At 52.7% G+C, this 19851-nt stretch overlaps 1 protein-coding gene across 6 annotated transcripts in view; it reads left to right on the top strand.

The window, feature by feature from the left end:
- The window catches only part of CDH23 (cadherin related 23), a 210387-nt gene that overhangs the window by 117253 nt on the left and 73283 nt on the right, over nucleotides 1-19851 (top strand). For 5 of the 6 annotated variants that reach the window (XR_008467045.1, XR_008467046.1, XR_008467047.1 and 2 more), the window contains exons 12-13: nucleotides 8464-8613; nucleotides 9391-9549. Coding sequence is in view for 3 of the 6 variants with exons in the window: in XM_054205963.1 (XP_054061938.1) it covers nucleotides 8464-8613; nucleotides 9391-9549 (309 nt within the window). In the remaining 3 variants the exon portion in view is untranslated. Of the gene's footprint in view, nucleotides 1-8463; nucleotides 8614-9324; nucleotides 9550-19851 lie in introns of those variants that run through there. The other variant, XM_054205961.1, reaches the window with a different exon arrangement.

Consider the following 19851-nt stretch of genomic DNA (forward strand, 5'->3'; position numbering starts at 1 on the left):
TGTTTTGGGGGGATGCAGGGAAGGATAAGTCACTGATTAACCTGTGATGAGGTGCATGGCTACATCCTGATAGCCCTTTTTTCCGCTCTTACTGCTCAGTCACCAGAGCGCAGACGTGGCGTGTGCTTTAGTGCAGTGAGGATTGCACAGCCCCCCGGGACCCAGAAAATAGGATTGTGTGGGAAGCTGATCCTTGCTCCCTTCCAAGGGCTCTTGTCAGGCAGTCCTTGGCCAGTCTGTTGTAGAAAGGGAGGAGGTTTTCTGTTGGGCTCCCAGAGGACCTGCCAGGGAGGACAAAGAAAGGAGCTCGGGGCTCTCCGCCCCCCGGCGGGAATGTGTCGGGGAGGAGGTACGAGATACCCGCTAGCGTGGGGCTGGAGGGAGCGTGGAGGGACTGGGATACCAGCTCATCATTGCAAACGAGCCAGAAGCATTGGAGGCTTGTTCCTCCCTCACGTTAACAGAGCTCCTATTTATTACACGCGGGTCCATGCCACGTAGGGATTGCAGCATGTTTTCCAGCCCTGGGCTTACAGCCTTCAATTACTCTGATTATTTGACTTGTGCAGTTCACGTCTGGCTGCTTCTGAGTGCCCGTACCTCCAACCCCGCCACACTGCTTGGTGTCTGCTTCAAACAAGTGCTGACACCTCATGGTGAACTTTCCAAAATCCCTCGGAAAGGCTCTGGCTACGGGCTCCTGCCGTCCCTATTCCTCTTGAAGCCGAGCAAGAGAGGAGGGGAGGGGGTTTGTTAGAATAAATGGCATCGTCAGGATGTTTTCCTGATGCCTTGGGGTAAAACGATGTGATGACACCGAGGAATACGAAACGGAACATCTCTCCTCAACCCCAAAATCCCAGCAGGCTGGTTAAAACGTGTGTCTTCTAAGATGCCTTTGCTGGCTGAAATGATGGATCTGCTTTTCCCCAGCCCTGGGTGGAGCTCACCGCGTTTCATAAAGCCGCCCAGAAATCCCATTTTTTTTCATGTGAAGTGATTATGACACAGAACTAATAATCTACTTGTGACATGATGTCACCATCCGAGAGTTTATGAGTTCAGCCTGAAGAGGTGCAGATGAGCTATTAAGCAGATAAAGAGACTGTTTTTTCTTGAAAATGTCAATTGCTAATAAAGAAGATATGGATATGACAGATGCTTAGGATAGTTTCTGAATAGAGCCGCTGTCGTGCTTTCTGAGAGATGTCAGCAGATCCATTCTTGAAGGGCATTGTAACACTTCTGTTTGTGCCAGAAGGATGAAGGATCTGTCATTATTTCTGGTTAAAAGCTCATTTTACTGGAGTGACTCCCATTCAAGAATTCACTTTTCAGCCTTGCTAATTTTAAAATGGGAGAATAAAAAATAGCCTTGCCTTTCCCGCTCGCGCCAGCAAAAAATAGACTCATTCTTTTGGTGAATTTCTTTAACTTCCTGAGATTTCCCCAAAAGAATTGGCTGAGATTTTTAAAACTGCTGAGAGAGGACCTCCTCTGCTAAGGGAGTCTGAGGGAGTTTTACTGTACATGTCTTTGGAGACCATCATATTAGTATGAATTGCTTTGCCTGTAGCATTATTTTCACTGATAAGAAGCACAGGAGAGCTGATGTCTCGGAATATCTGGAGAGAGGAAAGTTATAAGCAATTGGGGGTTATTTTCTGCATTATTCCGTGGTGGATCTTTCTTATTTCCCCTCGTGAATGCTTGCAACTGGATTAACCATCAAGGTAGTGTTTTGGGGGTAAAAAATTGGGGGAGGATACCCAGGTAGTGAGAAAGATGTCTATGAGATAGAAGTGGGACTGCTTCTGCAGCCAGGCAATGTATTTATAGAAGGCCCAAGACCCCCAAACTTTCAGTAAAAAACTTTGGGAAAGGGGGAGATAGTTGCCCGATGGTTATTTTGGATGCTCAAGTACCTTATGAGAGTTGCAAGGCTTTTACAAACCAGCTGGATTTGGAGTAGCCGAGATGGCGCCGGGCCCTCTGCGGGTGGAGGGATGGGACACTGAGGATGGAGGTCTTCAGGCAGGGAGGTGACTGAGGACGTGGCTGACAGAAGCTATTTCACCAACACGGCCTTCACGCTGCAGATGACACAATTCATTTGTGTAAGGGGCAAAGGAAAACAAGAAGAGGATTATACACATCTCCGGGGAGAGCAGCTAGATGAATAAATGAGAGCAGATGGGTAGAGACATATGAAATCAAAGCTCGAGTCTTGGGGAAGATCATTTTGCTCGAGTTTTGTCTTCTGCCTCCCAACCCGTGTCCTGGGAGAGCCCCTTGGCAGGTTGGTTTCTTTCCAAGCCATCCAGCCGCTTCTGCCCCTCCGGAAAAATGTGATGCTGTTCCCTCAGCCCTCATGCTTGTTGAGGTCCTACTTGGATGGAGCAGCCCACGCCTGAACCTTGCCTCACACAGGGGTCCCATGTGGTTTTTTGGGTGGCTTTGGGGAACCTGCCTGCCCTGGCACCCCGGTTGTGTCTTTGTAGAGCCGGAGGAAGGGGTGTTGCGTGGGGCTGGCCCTTAAAACACACTGCGTGGGCTACCAAGGCCATTAAACAAGAAGGTGTTTTGTATCCAGGCCCACGCGGCCTTTTTAAATGGTGGGGCTTTTTGGTCTTCCTTTCTTCTGGTGTGTTTTGCACAAACTTAAATGATTGCTTTTTGAAGGAGTTAGATTAAACGATTCAGCAAAGCACTTAAAAATGTATTTACATTGCACACAAGACCGAGCTTGAAAGCACGCGCTTGATTTTTACCTCTGTGTTTAAGTGCCTTTCTGGGGCTAGGCTGGCATTAACGGCTCAGACAAGGTACCCAAGCGGGGTGCCTCCAAGGAGAAACCCCTTCCACTGCGTTGGGCCCTTGCAAATTCCCGGCTTTTGTCCCTCAGAGGTGGCCCCAGCCTTGCTTGAAGAGAAGCTGGCCGGGGGTGCGGGGTGGGACAGGGAGCATCTCGAGGAGCATGCCCCCGGGTTGAGCTGAGATGACCCCAGACGTGGATTTGGAGTGCAGCCAAGAGGTGTTCCACCTCTAGTGCTGGTTTTTCTTTTCGCATTCTCTACGGCTTGTCGAAAACACTCGAGCACAGGAGAAATTGGTGCCCAGGGTTTTGGACCCGGTCTTCTGTGAACCAAGAAAAAAGCATTAACCTCGGCATGGCTGAGTTTCTCTCTCTGCCGGATAGCCAGCAAACCACCTTCCCAAAGCCGTTTGAGAGCTGCTTATGAAAATGTGGGGAAGTTGCTCAGTATTTAGGCTGAGACACCACATCTGGACACAGCAGAAGACTGGTGTGCGTGTATTTACACGCATTCCCAGCCTGGGGTTGGATTCTCCTCTCACTCTTGTTGCGATAGATCAGCAGGGATGAGTAAATCCTGCGTGCGAGACGGAAGATTAAAGCCTTGAATTATCCGCTTTTGCAGCAAGGTTCATTTCCAGGTAGAGAGCAAGAGCCCCCAGCTGTGGAATTAGCTTGCGTTAATTGGGAGGGCTGGGTAGCTTGGGCTCGTCTGCTCCCAGGCTGGCTGAGGCGGGGGACACGGATATCCCTTCTGGACAGGCTGGTGTGATACAGCCTGGTGCCCTGATGGAGGATTTTAGGGAGAGGGAAAGGGTTTGGCCATGCAGGAGAAGGAGCAGGGCATCCTTCAGTGCTTCCCGCATTTGAGGTTCCGATCGCTGCAAGATCCACAGAGGTGTATTAAGAGAAACCGCAGTGTATTTTCCCCGGACACGCCGGAGAAACCATCTCTTCTGCCGTGGCTTTCGCTTGATTTTCCTTGACACAGTTGACTGAAGAGGAAGAAAAGGGCAGAGGCTGTATAAAGCACGAATATGATGGGCTGACATTTTGAAATAAGTTTGAAACAATTCTCCAAAATAAGCATATTGAGGAAGATAAATGGGGAATTTAAAAAGAGAAAATCCAGGCCATGGGAATACACAGTATTTGTTGCTTAAAGCTCCATCAGAGACTCGCACAGGGATATCGCATGTGCCCATGCGTGTGCAGGTGCAATATATGAATCATTCGTAGCATATATATGCATATGACAGACACGCGCACTATAAATATGATCTACACAGCAAGGAACTGTAAAAGGGGAATTGACGGCGCTCGAGTATTCTCTCCCAAAAGTGCCAGCTGCCAGTCGGGCTGAATTAGATTTCACAGGGGTTTTTGCAATACATGGAATTCACCAGCAAATTACCCTTAAAGAGGGAAAATCAATCATTTGGAGCAGAGATAAGCTGAAGGCGAGGCAGCCTCGGATTGATCCCGTCTGTGCAGGCGTGTGTGGAATTCAGCAGATAACCTGGGGAGAGCGGGGAAGGAGAAAACTCCTCCGCGAGGGGGGCAGCGGGCGAGGGCTGACGCTTGGGATGGACAGAAGGACGGGAGAAACCGTCTGCCAGCGTGGGGAGGAGAATGGGAAAGGCCGGGGAGCGTTTGCGCATCCCCAGTGAGGTCCGTAGGGCCACAGGGGACCAGTGGCCATGCCCAGGGAGCGCTGGAATGGGTGGTTGGTGGTGTCATGCGATGGGTGCCGCCGGGGGCGATGGGTGCCTGGAGGCCGAGGTGGCCCGGCTGGGCGGCAGAAGAGGGGCAGCAGTGCTGGAGGGGCTGTTCGGAGCACTCCTGTTAAAATGCCTTGAAGTGGGTGGAAAGAATAACCCTCTTCATATTTTCAAAGGAAAGATTAAGCATTATTTGTCTCTGACTAGCTAGAACCAGGCATAAGGTATCCAAGCTGTACAAAGAGGCACTAATTGCTTTTTTTTTTAAAAAAAAAAAAAAAAAAAAAAAAAAGGAAAAAACAACACAACCCTTTTTGTTTTTTTTTTTTCTCTTCCTCCTCCACCACTCCTGATCTCTGAGCACTTTCCTTTCTTTGCAAACTTGCCAGAAGGAGGGATATTAAACCCTCCTCAGCTTTTTGTAGGTAATAGCCCGTATGTAGAAAGTGGCTGGGAGGAAAGCTGGAGTTACGCTGGATTTTGTGCTTTGGAAAGGCAGGGCTCTCCATTTTGGAAAAGCAAGCTGCAGCCGAGCTAGGGTGGAGGGAATTGAAGGGAGCCCTGTACTAAGTCAGCACAAAGAGGAGAAACCTGAGGATCGCAGGCTGTTTTTCCAAAATCTAGCTTACTTTGTGCTGGAAATGCTTGCAGACCACCAACCTACCTCTGCACCTCGGTGATTTCAGGGAGTGGTGTGGTTGAGAAAGGGTTGTTTGCTTGTCTAGGGGTTTGGGGTTTAGTTCACTTTGAGTATTTGTGTAGCCATCGGTAAGTGATGCTAAATACTTCCTTTGAGTGGTGGAAGGTTGAATAATTTCTGAAGCATTTCCATGTGCACTCCCATGAGGAAGGGGCTGGGTGGGGGCAGGAGTGATGGAACAAGCCAGTGGGCAATGTTGGGTGAAAAAGCAGGGATAAAGCTTAGGGTCCGTCCTCTGCCAAAGCTGTAACAGCTGATGTGGCTGCTTCTGGCCTCCTGGTGTGAGAAGGCGTTCCCTGACTCGTGGTGGACCATGCCCTGGGACCGAGTCTGGCAGGTTTTGGCCATGAGCGGGTCCCACATGGTGCCCGGGACCTCTGGGAGGGACACACGTCCCCACCTCCTGCCATCTTGCAGCCTCATGCCTGAGCTTCTGCCCTTGCCCACTGGTCCCCGCTGCGCTATCTGTGCCCAGGGACGGTCTCCCCTTTGCTCCAGCCCCCTGGAATTTAAAAGGTGTATTGGGCGTGTGGGGCTGGCAAACAGGTCCCTCACAAATTGTTCAAATGTGAAGCACCGGGGGTAGATCAGTCAGCAGTCGCTTTTCCAGAGGTCGGGTACCGGCATGAGGTTGATGCCGGCATTGTGGCAGCAGGGACACGGTGCGGCTCCTATTACATGCTCTGAGGAATACGCACGCGAAGAACAAAGTAATAATTATGCCCAACTGCAGCTACAATTGTCTTTTAGCTGAATTGACATGAAATTTCCATCAGTTGCGGCGCCAGCTACGGCTGGGAGGAGATTTGATTGCTAGGAAGGAGGCAGCGGGCAGCAGCCTCCAGCCACGGCAAGCGGTGGCCCCGTGGGCTGGCCGGGGATGGAACGAGGTGGGAAACATGTGCCCGTGTCCCGGCTTTGTGAAATAAAGAAATTCCCTCCGAAGCCTGTTTAACGAATGGCTTAATTTGTTTCAGATGGAGGGTGCATGCGGACGGGTCTAGTATTGGAGGGTTGCTAAGGTTTGGCAGGCTGCTCAGTAATTTTGTGCCTCGAAAAGAAGAAAAAGAAGAAAAATTTGGTTTTAGCGTTGGGAAAAAACTCGAGCTATACGGGAGCTGGTGGGCAAGGGGTCGGGGGGGGGTGTGAAACGAGCAGGTAAAGCAGGTCATGGACCGTTAGCGCGCCCGTGCATCCCATACTCATCCTCAGCACTGCAGAGATGATGCTGACAGAGCCGGCTCATCCCTGACACCCACCACTGCACCCCGGGACCTTTGCGAGCCCGGGGAGATGTCGCTTGTTTTTCTTCTTTGCGCATATGTTTTCAGCTCCGTTGTTTGCTCTGGGTGGCAGGAGCAGGTAGGAATGGGGGGAGGAAAAATGTAAGAAGCTTCCCGTGGCTTTCTCCGGAGCGGGGGGTACTCGCTGTGAGCCGGGCTGAGCCAGCCCCTTCTGCTGGGCAGCTGATAACAATTTGAATATTCAGATTTGCTTTCAGCCATCCGCAGGGGGCTCACGGGCTCCGGGAACTAGGAGCAAGGAAAGCAGCATGGGGGCAGAAACAAAAAAAAAAAAAAGAAATAGCTGAATAAACATATAAATGGCAACTCGCGGCAGCCCTCCTTAGAGGGAGAAGTATTCCCCTTTTCCAGACCTCACATGGGGGGACTGAGGGACTCAAGAGGCTGCTAATTAGGGATGGCGGGTATCTGGAGGCTGATCTGCTTCCCCAGCTGGAGGGGAATTAATCCACCCGGCTCTCTTCCCACAAAATACTTGGGTTTCTTTTGATGTTTCGACTTTTATCTCATGCCTCCAACAAACTCACTCCTCTCCGGCTTCCATGAAAATCCCTCGCATCTCGCCACCACGAAAGGTGCTTTTGTGTACTGTGGGGAGGGCACCAGGCCCTGGGAGAGACACCAAGGGCTCAGCAGCGGAGCTGGGCAGAAATTCCTCAATGAAATGGCTTTGTGTTGCCGGTGGAAAGTGGTCATTCACTATAAATTGGCGTCTTAAGGATAGGGTATGAAATAACAGCCTGGGGAGTGATGCTTCCTTCTACCCTTCTCTGTACCCTTTGCTCCCTCCCTCCTGGGCTGTGTACCGGTGTCGGGGAGCATCCCTCACTCGTGCTGGGGTTGTCACTTCCCAGTTTGCCAGCAAAGCAGCTTTTGGAAGGGGCTAATTCTGCCCCGAGAGGGGTCCCTTTTATTCCCTCTGTCCATCACCCACCAGATGAGCATTGCCGGACTCCTGGGGTGATGGGTGCTCTCAGGGGCTCGCTCGTGTGGCTCCATGGGTGCCCTCAGGGCTTGTTCCTGCCCTGTGGCTCCTCCAGAGATGCTCAGATTGCCCCCCAGCTCCACCGGCTGCCGGGGAATGCGGGAAGGAGGAGGGCAAGCAGGGATTCTGCTCGTGTCGCTGGCTCTCGGCAGTCACGCTTAGCCAGCTTTTGCTATTAGTGCCCCTTCGTGCATTTAATTGGTCCCTTTTTCTGATAGGAGGGAGGTCATTCGGGGAAAATTGGAAATTTGGCTCTGGCAGCTTCTGAACTTGCTTTTCACGTGCTCTGCTGGACCGTGCTTTGCCAAAGGGGCATCGTGCCCGGAGCGAGGGTCCTGCAACGTTGCTGCAGGCATGTCGGTGGTCCTGCTGGTTTGCCGGCCAGGGCTTGGGCGAGGAGGAGTTTTCCAGTTCCCAGTTTGAGCTGTCTTTCTGGAAAGTACTCCCCCTGTTTGGGAGAGGCACTCAGCGTGTGATAGATACCCTGGGCCGCGCGTGGGTCTCGAAACAGTAAAAGGGATTTTTCCCTCCAGCCATGTGCGGCGCGGGTTTATCCCAGGGATGCACATGGCCTTTGTACAAAACGGGTGCACATGAAAAGAAGATTTAGAGAAATCGTATGCATTGTACACCCAGTAAGTGTAATAGAACACAACAAAGAGTGCTTAAGGTTGGTGCCAAACCCTGTGATTCAGTTAACCAAACCCAAGCAGAGAAAGGCTCCCCTGCGTCTCTGGTAATTGCATTTTTACATGTCTGAAGGCGAAGAACTGCTGGTGCCGGCAGGTTTGTGCCCGACGCACAGGCTTTGCAGCCGGGTTGTTGCCTCTGCCCTGTGCTCCCCCTCCAGCTGGTCCATGGTGACCGCAGCCTGACCCAGCGGCTGTGCCTGGTCCTTCCTCCTTTGTCACTGTCAACCTTCCTCTCTCCCTTCCCAGGGACCCAACAGTGTTTTTGAGGTTTACCTGGTGGGCAACAACTCCAACCACTTCATCATCTCACCGACCTCCATCCAGGGGAAGGCAGACATCCGTGTCCGCGTGGCGGTGCCGCTGGACTTTGAGACCATTCCTCGCTACGAATTTTCGGTACGGGTACTATTGGGGCAGGAGGAATAAGCCAACAACCCCTGTGCTCTATGGGACATCCGTATTTTTAAGAGTGACCATTAACCAGTGACCGTTAGTCTCTCTAATCCAAAGCATTGCAATATGACCAAAAAAATGGAAATAATAATAAAGAAAAGAAGGTGGGTGGCCTTCTCTCTCTTTCCGGCATCCAAAGGCTCAGCTGTAAGAGCTTAAGCAGAGCGTGCTCCCCTTTGCTATGTCACAAGGCCATAAAAGTTTTATAGAGCTTAAAACTTTGTTTTAAGTTCCCCTATCAGGCACCAAAGCTCTCCCCAGCCTCCTGCTCCAGCTTTGTCCTGCTCTCTGCCTGAGCTGTAAATTCTTAAGGAAGGCAAAGCAGGCTCATGCCACACACCCGCAGTGTTAATCCTGGCAGAGGCGCTTCCATGCAGCCCCTCTTCCATGGGCAAAAGCCTTTTTACCCTTGCTGCGGGCCACGGTGGGGTGGCAGGTTCCCCAGTTTGACAGGCAGAGGCCGGGGCTGCTGAGGGGAGGTGGTGCAGGGTGGTTGGTGCACCCAAGGGTTGAGGTCACCCAGAGCTGAGCAGCTCCCAGGGGAGAGGGAAGGGGCTTTTCTCTATTTTTTTGAGTAACTATGCTTTGGTGGGTAGCATTGAGCTGGCTCCTCTGGTGAGGGAGCTCACGAGAGCGTTGTTTTTTCCATTGAAGAATTAGATGACTCTACCAAACTTCACAAACAGTGTCTCCAACCCTCCCCTTCACTTCTCTGTCCAGCTCTTTGCAAACGAGAGCATCCCGGACCACGTCGGCTTTGCACGCGTGAAGATCAGCCTCATCAACGAGAATGACAACCGCCCCATCTTCAGCAAGGCCCTGTACAATATCAGCCTCTTTGAGAATGCAACCGTGGGCACCACCGTCCTCCAGGTCCACGTGAGTAGGAGCATCCTGCGTCTCTTTGCCAAGTCCTTGGCTCTGCAGTGCCTGTCACCAAGGGGTGGGCTGGGGAAGCGTGGTAAGGGAGCAGCGGGAGAGGCTGGCGGTGGGGTGGGTTGTATTCCTCCCATGGACTTTTGGAGCAGATGCCTTGACCTTTCCTGGTCTGTGGACGAGGTATGTGTGGTTCCCACCAGAGCAGGAGCTCAAGGAGACTCCTGCACTGCCAGGTCTCATCTGCAAACAGTGGCTTCTCCTGCAGATACTGATCCTGATGCTCATGGTCTTGGCCTCTCCCTCCTCCTTACCGCATGGGATCCACCAAGTATTGCCGTTGTGTACGTGGCTTGTGTCCCATCGCATATTCACTGCCTCTCTCTTACCTTAATTCTTTACGGGAAAAGATGCGCTGGTACCTAACAGACTTGGTCGCTTCATCGGTGAGAGTGAACGCCCGATGCTTATCTTTCTGTGTGGGTTTTCTCACTGTTTGGCAGTCTCATCTTCCTCAACCAAGTCGAGGTCAGTTGAGCCAGTGAAAGGGTGAAGGATGGCAAAAGAGGGGAATGACTGCATTTAGCAGAGCTGGCAGCAGGATGGTTGTGCAGCAGATGGAGGTGGGGACAATAGCGGGGCATTTCTGAAGGGCTCGTCCCTCCTGCCTGGGTTGGTGGAAGCACCCAAAATCCCTGGCGAGAAGGGATTGCCCCTGCTGTCCCAGGACGCAGCCCCTGGCCACCCATCAGCACAGGCGTACTGATCCAGAGAATAAAAGCCCTGACAAAAGAGTTGGGTGTAGGCGCCTGTGCCTAAGTGTGTTTACTCTACAAACAGATGGTGTGAAACTGTATAGAGCCCCCGAGCTGTTCCCATCTGACAGTTATTAATATTTCAAGCAGATGTTTAGCTAGTCAGGCCATCAGACACTAAACAATGAGATTGTTACTGCGTCTCCTCTTTCCCCAACTTCCAGCTATGCCAGCATTTCGGAGCGAACACAAAATGCCAGGAGTTGAATCTTCTATGATAAATCAGAATGGATGCAATTAGCGCTGAAATCCAGATTGCCCTCCCAGCTGATCCCAAACTTTTAACAACCCTCGTAAAGTACCAGCTCCTCCTGCTGCTGCCGCTCGCCGTTGGGATGCAGCCCTCTGCTCGCTTCCATGGCACTGCCTGTGCTCTGTGCCTCTCCAGCTGTCTCACGTGCCCCAGACAAAAAGTCTGCTTTCCTTGCTCATAAATTCCTCCTTTTCTTTTTTTTTTCCTTTCTTTTCCACTTGCCTGGGAGCTCTTTATGGGTATTCACCCACAGGGATTAGGGATGGGTCTTTGAAGAAAGCCTGGCCAGCTACATAGAGTGATGCTTCTTTGGTGGCCACTGAATGATGTCCTTGGGTAAAGGGATTTTTGTTGGGTCCCCCTGTTCAGGGCTGCAAAATCATAGAATCATAGAATGGTTCGGGTTGGAAGGGACTTAAAGCCCATCCAGTCCGCCCCCTGCCCTGGGCATGGACACCTCCCACCAGACCAGGCTGCTCCAAGCCCCATCCAACCTGGCCTTGAACCCTTCCAGGGATGGGGCAGCCACAGCTTCTCTGGGCCAGGGCCTCTCCACCCTCCAGCAAAGAATTTCTTCCTAATAACTAATCTAAATTTCTCCTAAAGCGTCCCTTTGTGCAAATAAGTGCAGGTTTTGCAGCTGGCTGGAAACCTGTCACCCTGAAACTGAGCCCCCCTGCTCGGTGGCAACGTGAAGCATCCCCATGTGGCTCTGTCCCCCGGTGAAGGTGCCACCATCCATTAGGGTTGTGTTTCCAAGGGAAGCTGGAGGGCCGTGTGTTTGGGAGAGGTGATGGGTTTCCAGGGTGCTAAGGGCAAATCAGGAGGTTTATGACATCGGGAGGAACAGGCGAACGTGTAGGCTGGGGTGAGCAGTCATCAGAAGGTGTCAAGGGGCTTCCCAAGAGCCGTTGCCAGAGGTGGCCAAGCACAGCTGGCAGGGCAGAGGAGCTCCTGCAGCTCCTTCCCGGCAGGAAGCGAGCAGTTAAAACTATGGGGGGCCGAGGCAATGGGAGATTGCTGATCTTCCGCCCAGTCCAACGTCCCAGGGAAGGAGCAGACGTTACTCCCAGAAGACCTTGAGCTGGTTGCCCGTCTTCCAGCAAGCGCTTCCTTGCTCTCTCCCCTTTGGCTGTGCGTTGTTGGGTGGGTGTAGGCGAGGGGAATCACTCAATCGCACGATGGCAGGGGTTGAAAAAGGGACCTTCAGGGATCATCTAGTCCTAACTCCCTGCCAAAGGCGGGTCATCCAGAGCAGGTTGGACAGGAATGAAGGGGGTTTCCTTTGTGACGCGGGAAGAGCAGCGAGCCTGCCCTCCCGAGCGAGTGCGCTCCTCGCTGCCGCCCTTTCCCCACTGCCCTCTACTTGGCCAGCTGAAAATGAAAAAAGCGGGAGGGGGGGGGGGGGAAGAGCAAGCAGACTTCATTTGCAGTGACAAATGGCCATTCGTCTCTGCAGCATTTCAGCCTCTAATGTCAGTGACAGCAGAGAAACATTGCCTGTTACACGTATAAATCAACTGTAAAACAACCCGAAGTGCAAGCAGCCGGCGGGGACCCGGAGCCGCTGCCTGCTTTCTGCTCTCTGCCTCTTTCCCTTTGCCCAGAGATGCGTGGGGCTCGGATAAGCCACCCTACACCTTCTTGGGCTAATCTTGGTTACTTTCCTGACCCGCCGCAGCCTTGTCCCCCATCTAAGATTTTGTTTATCTGCATTTTGTTCTGTATTTTGCATTCCCTCCATCTCCCGGTCCATCCATCCGTCTGTTTAATTCTCTCCGTGAAAGGCATTTATCATATGGGTTCGGGTAGTCATGTGCTTGCACGGGAACATCTGGATAGTCCAGGCTTCACGGGAACAGCTCCTGTTGTGCGCAGGGAGCCGGCAATACACCCGAAGGCAGCCTTCTCTCCTTCCTCTGTGCTCTTGACTTGTGTGAAAAGCCCCTCAGGCCAGAGATTGCTTGTGTGTCTGCTTTTCTGGTGACCAGCGTGAAGGGGTCCTCACTCAAGACAGAGCTTCCAGCTTGCCCTGTAACATAAATCATCGCAGATTGGAGTTAGGCGTGCGTTGCAACCCACCGGCCGAGCGGAGGGGTGGGCAGGCTGCCCTGGGTCTCTGAGTTGTCAGTAGCCTTCCCTCATCCAAACTCCTCTTTTCCCCTGCTCTGAGCCCTGCTGTGCAGGGAAAAGCCGGGCTGGAGAGGCTCAGAGGGTCCCGCATAGCAGCACGCTCCTTCAGCAAGGCTGGGGTGAAGCAGGGAGGTGACCAGAGCTCAGCATGAAGATATGGGCAAGTTCTGCCCCAGCTACCAACAGATATTGAAATATTATTATTTTTTTTTCTGAAACAACTGGCCATGAAGCCTCTTAATAACATAACAGAAAAGGTCAGAGAAAGAATTTCACACTTCTTGAGCAAGCAGGCAGCCGGTATAACTTCATGCCTTCCAGGAATGAGAAGCACCAAGAATGTACAGTGTGCCCTAAATTAACTGGGGCTGTGACGCCCCCTGCCAAGTGCTGCCTGGTGGCTTTTGGTGGGTGCTGGCTTTCCCTAGTAGCAGGGAACCGGCTGGAAGGCTGTGCCCTGGGGAGATGCGGTGAACAAAGCTGCCGGCCACGGCAGAGGGCAGAGGGCTCCGGGCTGTGTGTGGTAGGAAGCCCTGGGGGAGGACAGTGCCAGGGTGGATGAATGGCCGTTCCTGTGCCGTAGCCTGCAGTGGGATAAGCAAACATCTTCCAAAGCAGGTCCCAGCAACTTGTTTTTTTCCTGGGGTGAGAGGAGCAGGAGAGGGGAGGGCATCTCCAGCCCCGTTTCTCCCACCTGAGAAGCTGGAGGAGAGGATGAGCCGTGAGACGAGAGACACGTCCACAGGTCTCGGACCAGATGGAGTTAAATCCCTTGCAGAGAGGGACAAATCAATAGGAAGATGAAGGAGGGACAGATAAAAGGGCACGGTCTGTCATCCGCGCCACAATCTAACAGTTTCAGTACGAGCCTTGCAGGAAGCGAGGTCTGGCACAAAGGGTGATGTTCCCAGGGCAAATCCCCTCTGCGGGGAGAAGAGCTATTGCGTGGGAGCAGGGATTGAGGGGGGGAGACCCAGAAGGAATGCCTTCTGCTTTGGGAGGGAGCGCGGGGCAGGGGATGGTGGGGCCAGTCCCTCAGTCCTGTTTGAGCCCCGAGCCGGCAGAAGCCCTCAGGCTGTGTCCCCCCATCTGCTGCTGCTCTCCGTCCCGCTCCAAGCTGCCCCATTGCCGGCAGCAGGGGGTAGTACCGCTGCATCGCAAGCCCTCATGGAGCATGTCTGCTGAGAAGGGAGCAGAAGTGTCCCAGGGTCCCATGCCCAGTGGCTGTGAAGAGGACGTGCTGGCCAGGCGTCAGACCCAGCTGCTCCTTCCTTTCCAAGGCACGGGGGGGGGGTGTTTTAAAAGTGGCCCCTGGGCTCACAATCCCATTGGATGTGGCAGGGCTGGAAATTCCCCATGAGGAGCTCTTCTGTGACTTAGGGAGAGGGGGAGGCACTGGCTTTAGATGCAGCGTTCAGCTGGGAAACTTTCTGGGGTGAAAGACGCTATGAAAATATGGCCGTGCTTTTGGGGTCACCAAGACCTGTCCCAGCTTACAGCGAGCTCCCCCGCAGCAGGGAGAGGAGCAGGGAGGGTGTTCCGTCCAGCATCCCCCTGCCCCGGGTCCTTTCGGTGCTGTGCCCCTCGCGTGCGGTGGAGGATGCTCGGCTGGGAAGAGCCGGGAAGGTGTGAGCGTGTGTTAGCGCCTGTCGTGCTGAGCCTGCGGCGTCCCTGGGACCTGCTGCCCCGCGAGGCTGCAGGGGCTGCGTTCCCCTCCAGACCTTCCCTTGGACGCTGCTGCTTTGACAGCAGCGGCCATCAGCTGGGGTGAGAATGGTGCCGGCTTCCCAAAAGCCAGCGACCTGCACGAGCGAGGCACGTGCCTCACTCTCCGTTGCTGATGGATTTGCTGGTCCTGCAGGAATGGGGAAGGGGCCTAAGACAACCCAGTGGGAGGGAAGAATTAAGGGGCGGGAGGTCTCCTTAAGCTCCTCGTAGGCTGCAGACCTGCGCAGCGAAGTCCTCCTGAAAATCTCCGATAACCAAAATCATTAAAGCCCAAACAAACCGCAAGTAACTTGTTTTTAACACAACAATGCGTTTGATTTGCCTTGAAGGGTCTGGAGAAAAATGGGTCTCCAGGGAAGTGTGGAAAGTAATCCCAGCTCCGTGATCCCTCCTCCCTGCGTTATTGGCCCCATTCTGGCGTGGCTGGGCTGGCCCTGGCAGGTGGCTGTGGGCTCCATCAGCCGGCACGTGAGCATGAGCGAGCCGGGGGGGCTGCTGTGTGACCCCTTCCCACCCCACGGCTCCCGGCAAAGGGCTGGGACAAAGAGGGGGAGATGTGGAGGGGTTTGCAGGGAGCACATTGCCCGGCTGCCCATCTTCAAACTCCTGGAGAAGCGTCTCCAGCAGAGGCATTAACCCCTGCGGTTCCCCACGCTCTCCTGCCGGCTCTTCCTTGCTCAGGCCGGGTCGGACGAGCCAGCTGCTCGTTCAGGCACCTCTCTCAGACCCGCTGCTCTTTAAAAATAACCTTGATGCCTCCCTGGGATGGTTGTGTATGAGATTTGTGCCAAATCCTTGCTGAGTTGGTGACTGCCTTCTCTCTGGAACCTCATCCTCCCACATCCTCCTGAGGTTACGCTTCTTGCCATGCCTTGGTGTCCTCCTTACTCAGAGATGTCTCGGCTCTGCAGTGCTGCTGGGTTTCTCCCCACGTTGGGGATGGTTGTCCTTTCTCCCCAGGACAACCACCCTAGGGGATAGGATGGGATTGGATCACCCCTTCAGGGGATGCTGAGACTTCTCAGAGCTTTGAAACGTTCCCCCCACCACCACACCCGACATTTTCGGGCAAGCCTGTCGGTGTGCTTTCCACAGTTATCTTTTGCAGCCCCTCAGGAATAGTCTGAGCATCACCAGCAGTCCGCAGACCTCAGACTATAAACTGCGGTGCCCGATTCAACTATCAGGCATCGATTTCAGCGTGGGAATGATTTTCTGTACTTGTGGTATGCAGCAAGGCGGGTAAAATAAGCACCGTGTTCCCTTGGGGCTCGATAACCTGAATCTGTAAGACAGTCTTGTGCTTTAAAAAATGCTGCTTTTCCTTTTTTTTTTTTTTTCCCCTGAGTTTCAGATTATAATTTACAGATTATTTTACGGAGTGGGGGAAGAAAAGGTCCCTCTGTCTTTTTTGCAAATGCATTAGCCTATATATTCTCATATATATGTGTGTGTGTGTATATAGATATTGTTTTTATATTCTGGTATATATATATTATTTATATCATTCTGGTTCACATTCCTGAATAGTCCCTTTCTGCTGCCCTCCATGGGTTGTCCCCTCCCTGATCATTGTCCCAGCCACATCCATTCACCTGGATTCTCATCTTCCCCCACTCTGCCACTGCGCTTCCTTGGGAGAAGCCTTGTTAGTAAGAGCCTAATGAAGTAAATGAGCTAATTAACCTTCCATTACTCTCCTCATTAAGGCAACCTTTAATTTGCTTGGCAAAGTTTCTCTCCTTTACCACCCAGCTGTCAGTTTTCTTCTGCTTCTTCGATCTCTCTTTGGCCTCACATCAGGGATGGGGAAAATCGATCCCGGCCTGATTTTCTTTCCCCTTCTTTCCAACCAGCTGTAAACGCCAGTCAACAAGAAAGTAATAATGTAGTTTTCCCACCCTGGGAAGGAGGGTTGCAGACATCAATAAGCACCTATTTAGAATGCAAATCACTTTCTCAATCAGCTGTCAGCCTGCGGCTGGCGTGAGTTTGACGGGGCCACAGCGATGCTGTGGTCCATGGGCTCCTGCATCCTGACCCAGAGCTTTGCAGCAGTCCCAGGGTGGCTTTGGGTTGCCCGGGGGGGTTGCATCCCCCTGGGTTTGTCCAACTCCAAGTGCACATGGCCAACATGGGTGGGACGGGGCTTTGTAAACCTGGGGACGGTTCTTCTGGTTGCCTTCAGGTCTCACCGTACCCTGCATCTCTCCATCCGCTTGGCCAAGGGCTGTCCCCTAACATCTGCATCTTTTGTTTCTTGATGATCTCCAGAGCTTTTCTTTCCCCTTCTTTTTCTTGGCGAAAAAGTGAGCACAGGGGGCAGCAATAGTCTGGGATAAAAGGGAGAAGTTGTAGGGGCTGAGCAGAGGAGTTGGCTGTAGCTTCAAGCTGCTGGTGGGTGAGGTGCTGTGTGCCAAGGGGCTTGCCCCGAGCTGTGTTCCTCTCTCACGTAGCGACGGTGACTGTGTGGACTGGCCTTGAGGGAAAGCCCGCATCACTCCAGGTTTTGGAGAGATTGCATGGAGTGAGGAACGTAGTCAGTCGGAGAGGGGAGTGAGATGGGGAAATAGCTCACAAATCAATGGATGGATGAAAAGGCTTCTAGGGATCACCCTGCTCTTGACTTCTGCAAGGAATCAGGTGGGAGATGAACCATCCCCTGCCCCATCCGTGGCTCCTGGGGCACTGTCCCAGCATTAGGACTGGAGAGTGAAGCAGCCCACCATCTCACAGGGCATCGGTGGTCAGTAGAACAGCATTGCCCCATGCTGTGATGGGGATACCACAGGGCTTCTCGACTTTTTCCAGTTGACTGATCCTCAAAATTTTGCGCAGGGGGCTGAGTTTGTGTCCTGCTCTGCAGGGAGTCACCTACTGCCCATGTGTTAGGAGCAGCTTGCACCTCCTCCGCCTTCCCACAGCGGTATGGGGAGCACAGGGTGGCCAAACACTGGGAGAAGAGGACTCCCAGGTCAACCTCCATCCTTTCTTTCTGCTTGGAGTGAATGGAAAATGCATGGGAAAGCTTTGCTGGAGAGGTTGAACGCCAGGGAGGTGGTAATGGGGGACTGCCAGCCGAACATCCAGGGTGGTGCAGATGATGGGCTTAGGCATGGGGAGAGGACGTTTAGGAAAGCAGGCGGGAATTCACAGGACACTGGTGGGAATGTGAAATGTCGGGTCAGCAGCAGCTCCTGGAGGCTGGAGAAGGAGGGGGTCTCCCAGTTGGACACCTCTGATGTTCTCCAAGCCTGGACTTTGTCCCTCCTCCCAGCCCCTCACAGCTCACCCTCGGCGTTAGCATCTTAATTGATCTTGTTGTTCTCAATCCCCCTGAGTGCTCCGACTCCAGCTGTGCTTAAACAGAACAAAATCTCTTCCAATTTCCCCACCGCTTAAAAGAAAATTGAATCCTTTATCTGTAAGAGGAGAGGAAAACTGCAAACACACGAAACAGTAAATAGTTAAATAATCAAAGCAGACGAATCCAAATTGCCTGGAAAGTTAAACATGAATGGCTTGTCGTCTTCCTGCGTGCTTCTCCTTAAAAAAAAAAAATATATAGAAAAACGCTTGCACTCCTTGTTCCTGTTAAATATTCTTATCAATCCAGCTCTGTAAATAAAGGGAAGGGGAGGATGGAGTTTCCAGGTAGCAGTGTGATTGACGGATCTGAGTCCTCGTCTTTCTGTCAGGGCCCAGTGCTCTTTGGCTGTGTTTATCTCTCTAATCTAAATATCAATCTGTAGGACCGAAATGGGGTGGAATAGGAATCATGACAGCCCGAGCGCCGAGGAGAGAGACACTTATTGCAGCTTTTGCAGCCTCTCCCTGTCCTGATGGAGCTGTCAGGATAAATGCACAGCTAAAGCGCAGAGGTGGGAAAAACAAAACAAAATCACAGCCCTACCCCTTAAAAAAAAAAAAAAAGCCAATTCAGCCCGTGAGATGGGAAAGAAAAACATGGAGCAAAGGCAGACCTGCTCCTGTTCAAATTGCATCGAGCACAACCCCGGGAGCAAGATTCTCCCCACCCTTCCCAGTGTTCCCAGCAGGAGGTGGGCTTGGGAGGCTTTCCCTTGCTGCTGGCTTTGGCTGGTGATTTGGGAGATGAATGGAGGATTTTTCCCATGGTGATGCTTGCTGCTGTGCGCACACCCCGGCTTCACACCTCCTTCTCAGCCATCCCTTGAGGGCAACCAACATTTCACCTCCCGACGTCCTCTCCCAGACCCTCAGCAAGGGCAGCTCTGTTCTGCTTTCCCACCCAGGGCCCCAACAGAGCTCCTGGGATTTTAATCTTCTTTCCCGGCTGGCTTCCCCCGTGTCCCTAGCGCCCACGTCTCTCTCAAAGCATCCGGGGCTCTGTTTCCTCCAGCGAAGAGCCCCTGTGTGGGTCCGCACCCAGCGGGTGCCGTTAGCTGAAGCGATGCGGTGACAGATGCAACATCACCTTGTGGAGAGACGACCTTGTGCAGCCCCTCATGCTGTTGACGAGCCGCTGTTGGGGTGTAAAAGGAAGGATAATCTGCCTGAGCAGGGAATTTGGGAGCCACGAGACATGTATATCAACCTCCTGAGATCCATCACATCATCCAGAGGTCTCTTCTGCCTTGGGCCATAGACTCTGCTCAATCCTCCCATGGCTGGCTGCTGCGTCCTATAACCAAACTTCTTGTGGTGTCTCCAGTCCCAGGAGTAAAACTAAGGCTCTCCATCCCCTCAAACACCTTGGAGAAGCAGCTGCTTGCTGTCTGACTGAGACTCAGGTGTAGATTCTAGCTCCTGGGGAGTGAGGATGCTGTGCTTCTGGAGCTGAGCCCATGGCTTCTGGACCATGGGTTTCCTTGGGCTGAACAAAGTGCATCCCTGTAGCTCTCAGGGATGTGTTTTGGGCTTGCTACCCCTTGCTGACAAACTAAAAAGCCTGTTCTCCAGCTGGGTTTGCTTCACACCGGGAGCAACCACGAGCTGCGTCCAGTTCCAGGGTGAATTGTCTTCATTCCTGCCGGAGAATGGTTGGACTTTGCCGTTCCTTTCTCCAGGCCAGGATTCAACGTGTTCATGTCCATCTCCAGGCAAGGACCCGTTTGGCTCTTCCCTCCTTCTTTGCTCTTGTTCCCCCTCTGCCCGCCATGCCCCAAATGATGCTCATCACCTGGATGAAATGGAATTGCAGATGGTGGAAGGCATGACTGGCTTCCAGGAGCTCTTGCAAATACTTCAGAGATCATTGGGGATTTATATTTCCCCCACCGGACTTTGACCTTAATTTCTTCCGTTTTGCTGGGCTGTAAAATTCATTAGAGACCCGACAGCAAAGTGATTGAGATGTCAAGCCAGGCAATTGCGTGGTTATTTAATCTATCAGAT

Source organism: Rissa tridactyla, chromosome 6 (assembly GCF_028500815.1).
Source record: "Rissa tridactyla isolate bRisTri1 chromosome 6, bRisTri1.patW.cur.20221130, whole genome shotgun sequence".
NCBI classification, from domain to species: Eukaryota; Metazoa; Chordata; class Aves; order Charadriiformes; family Laridae; genus Rissa; species Rissa tridactyla.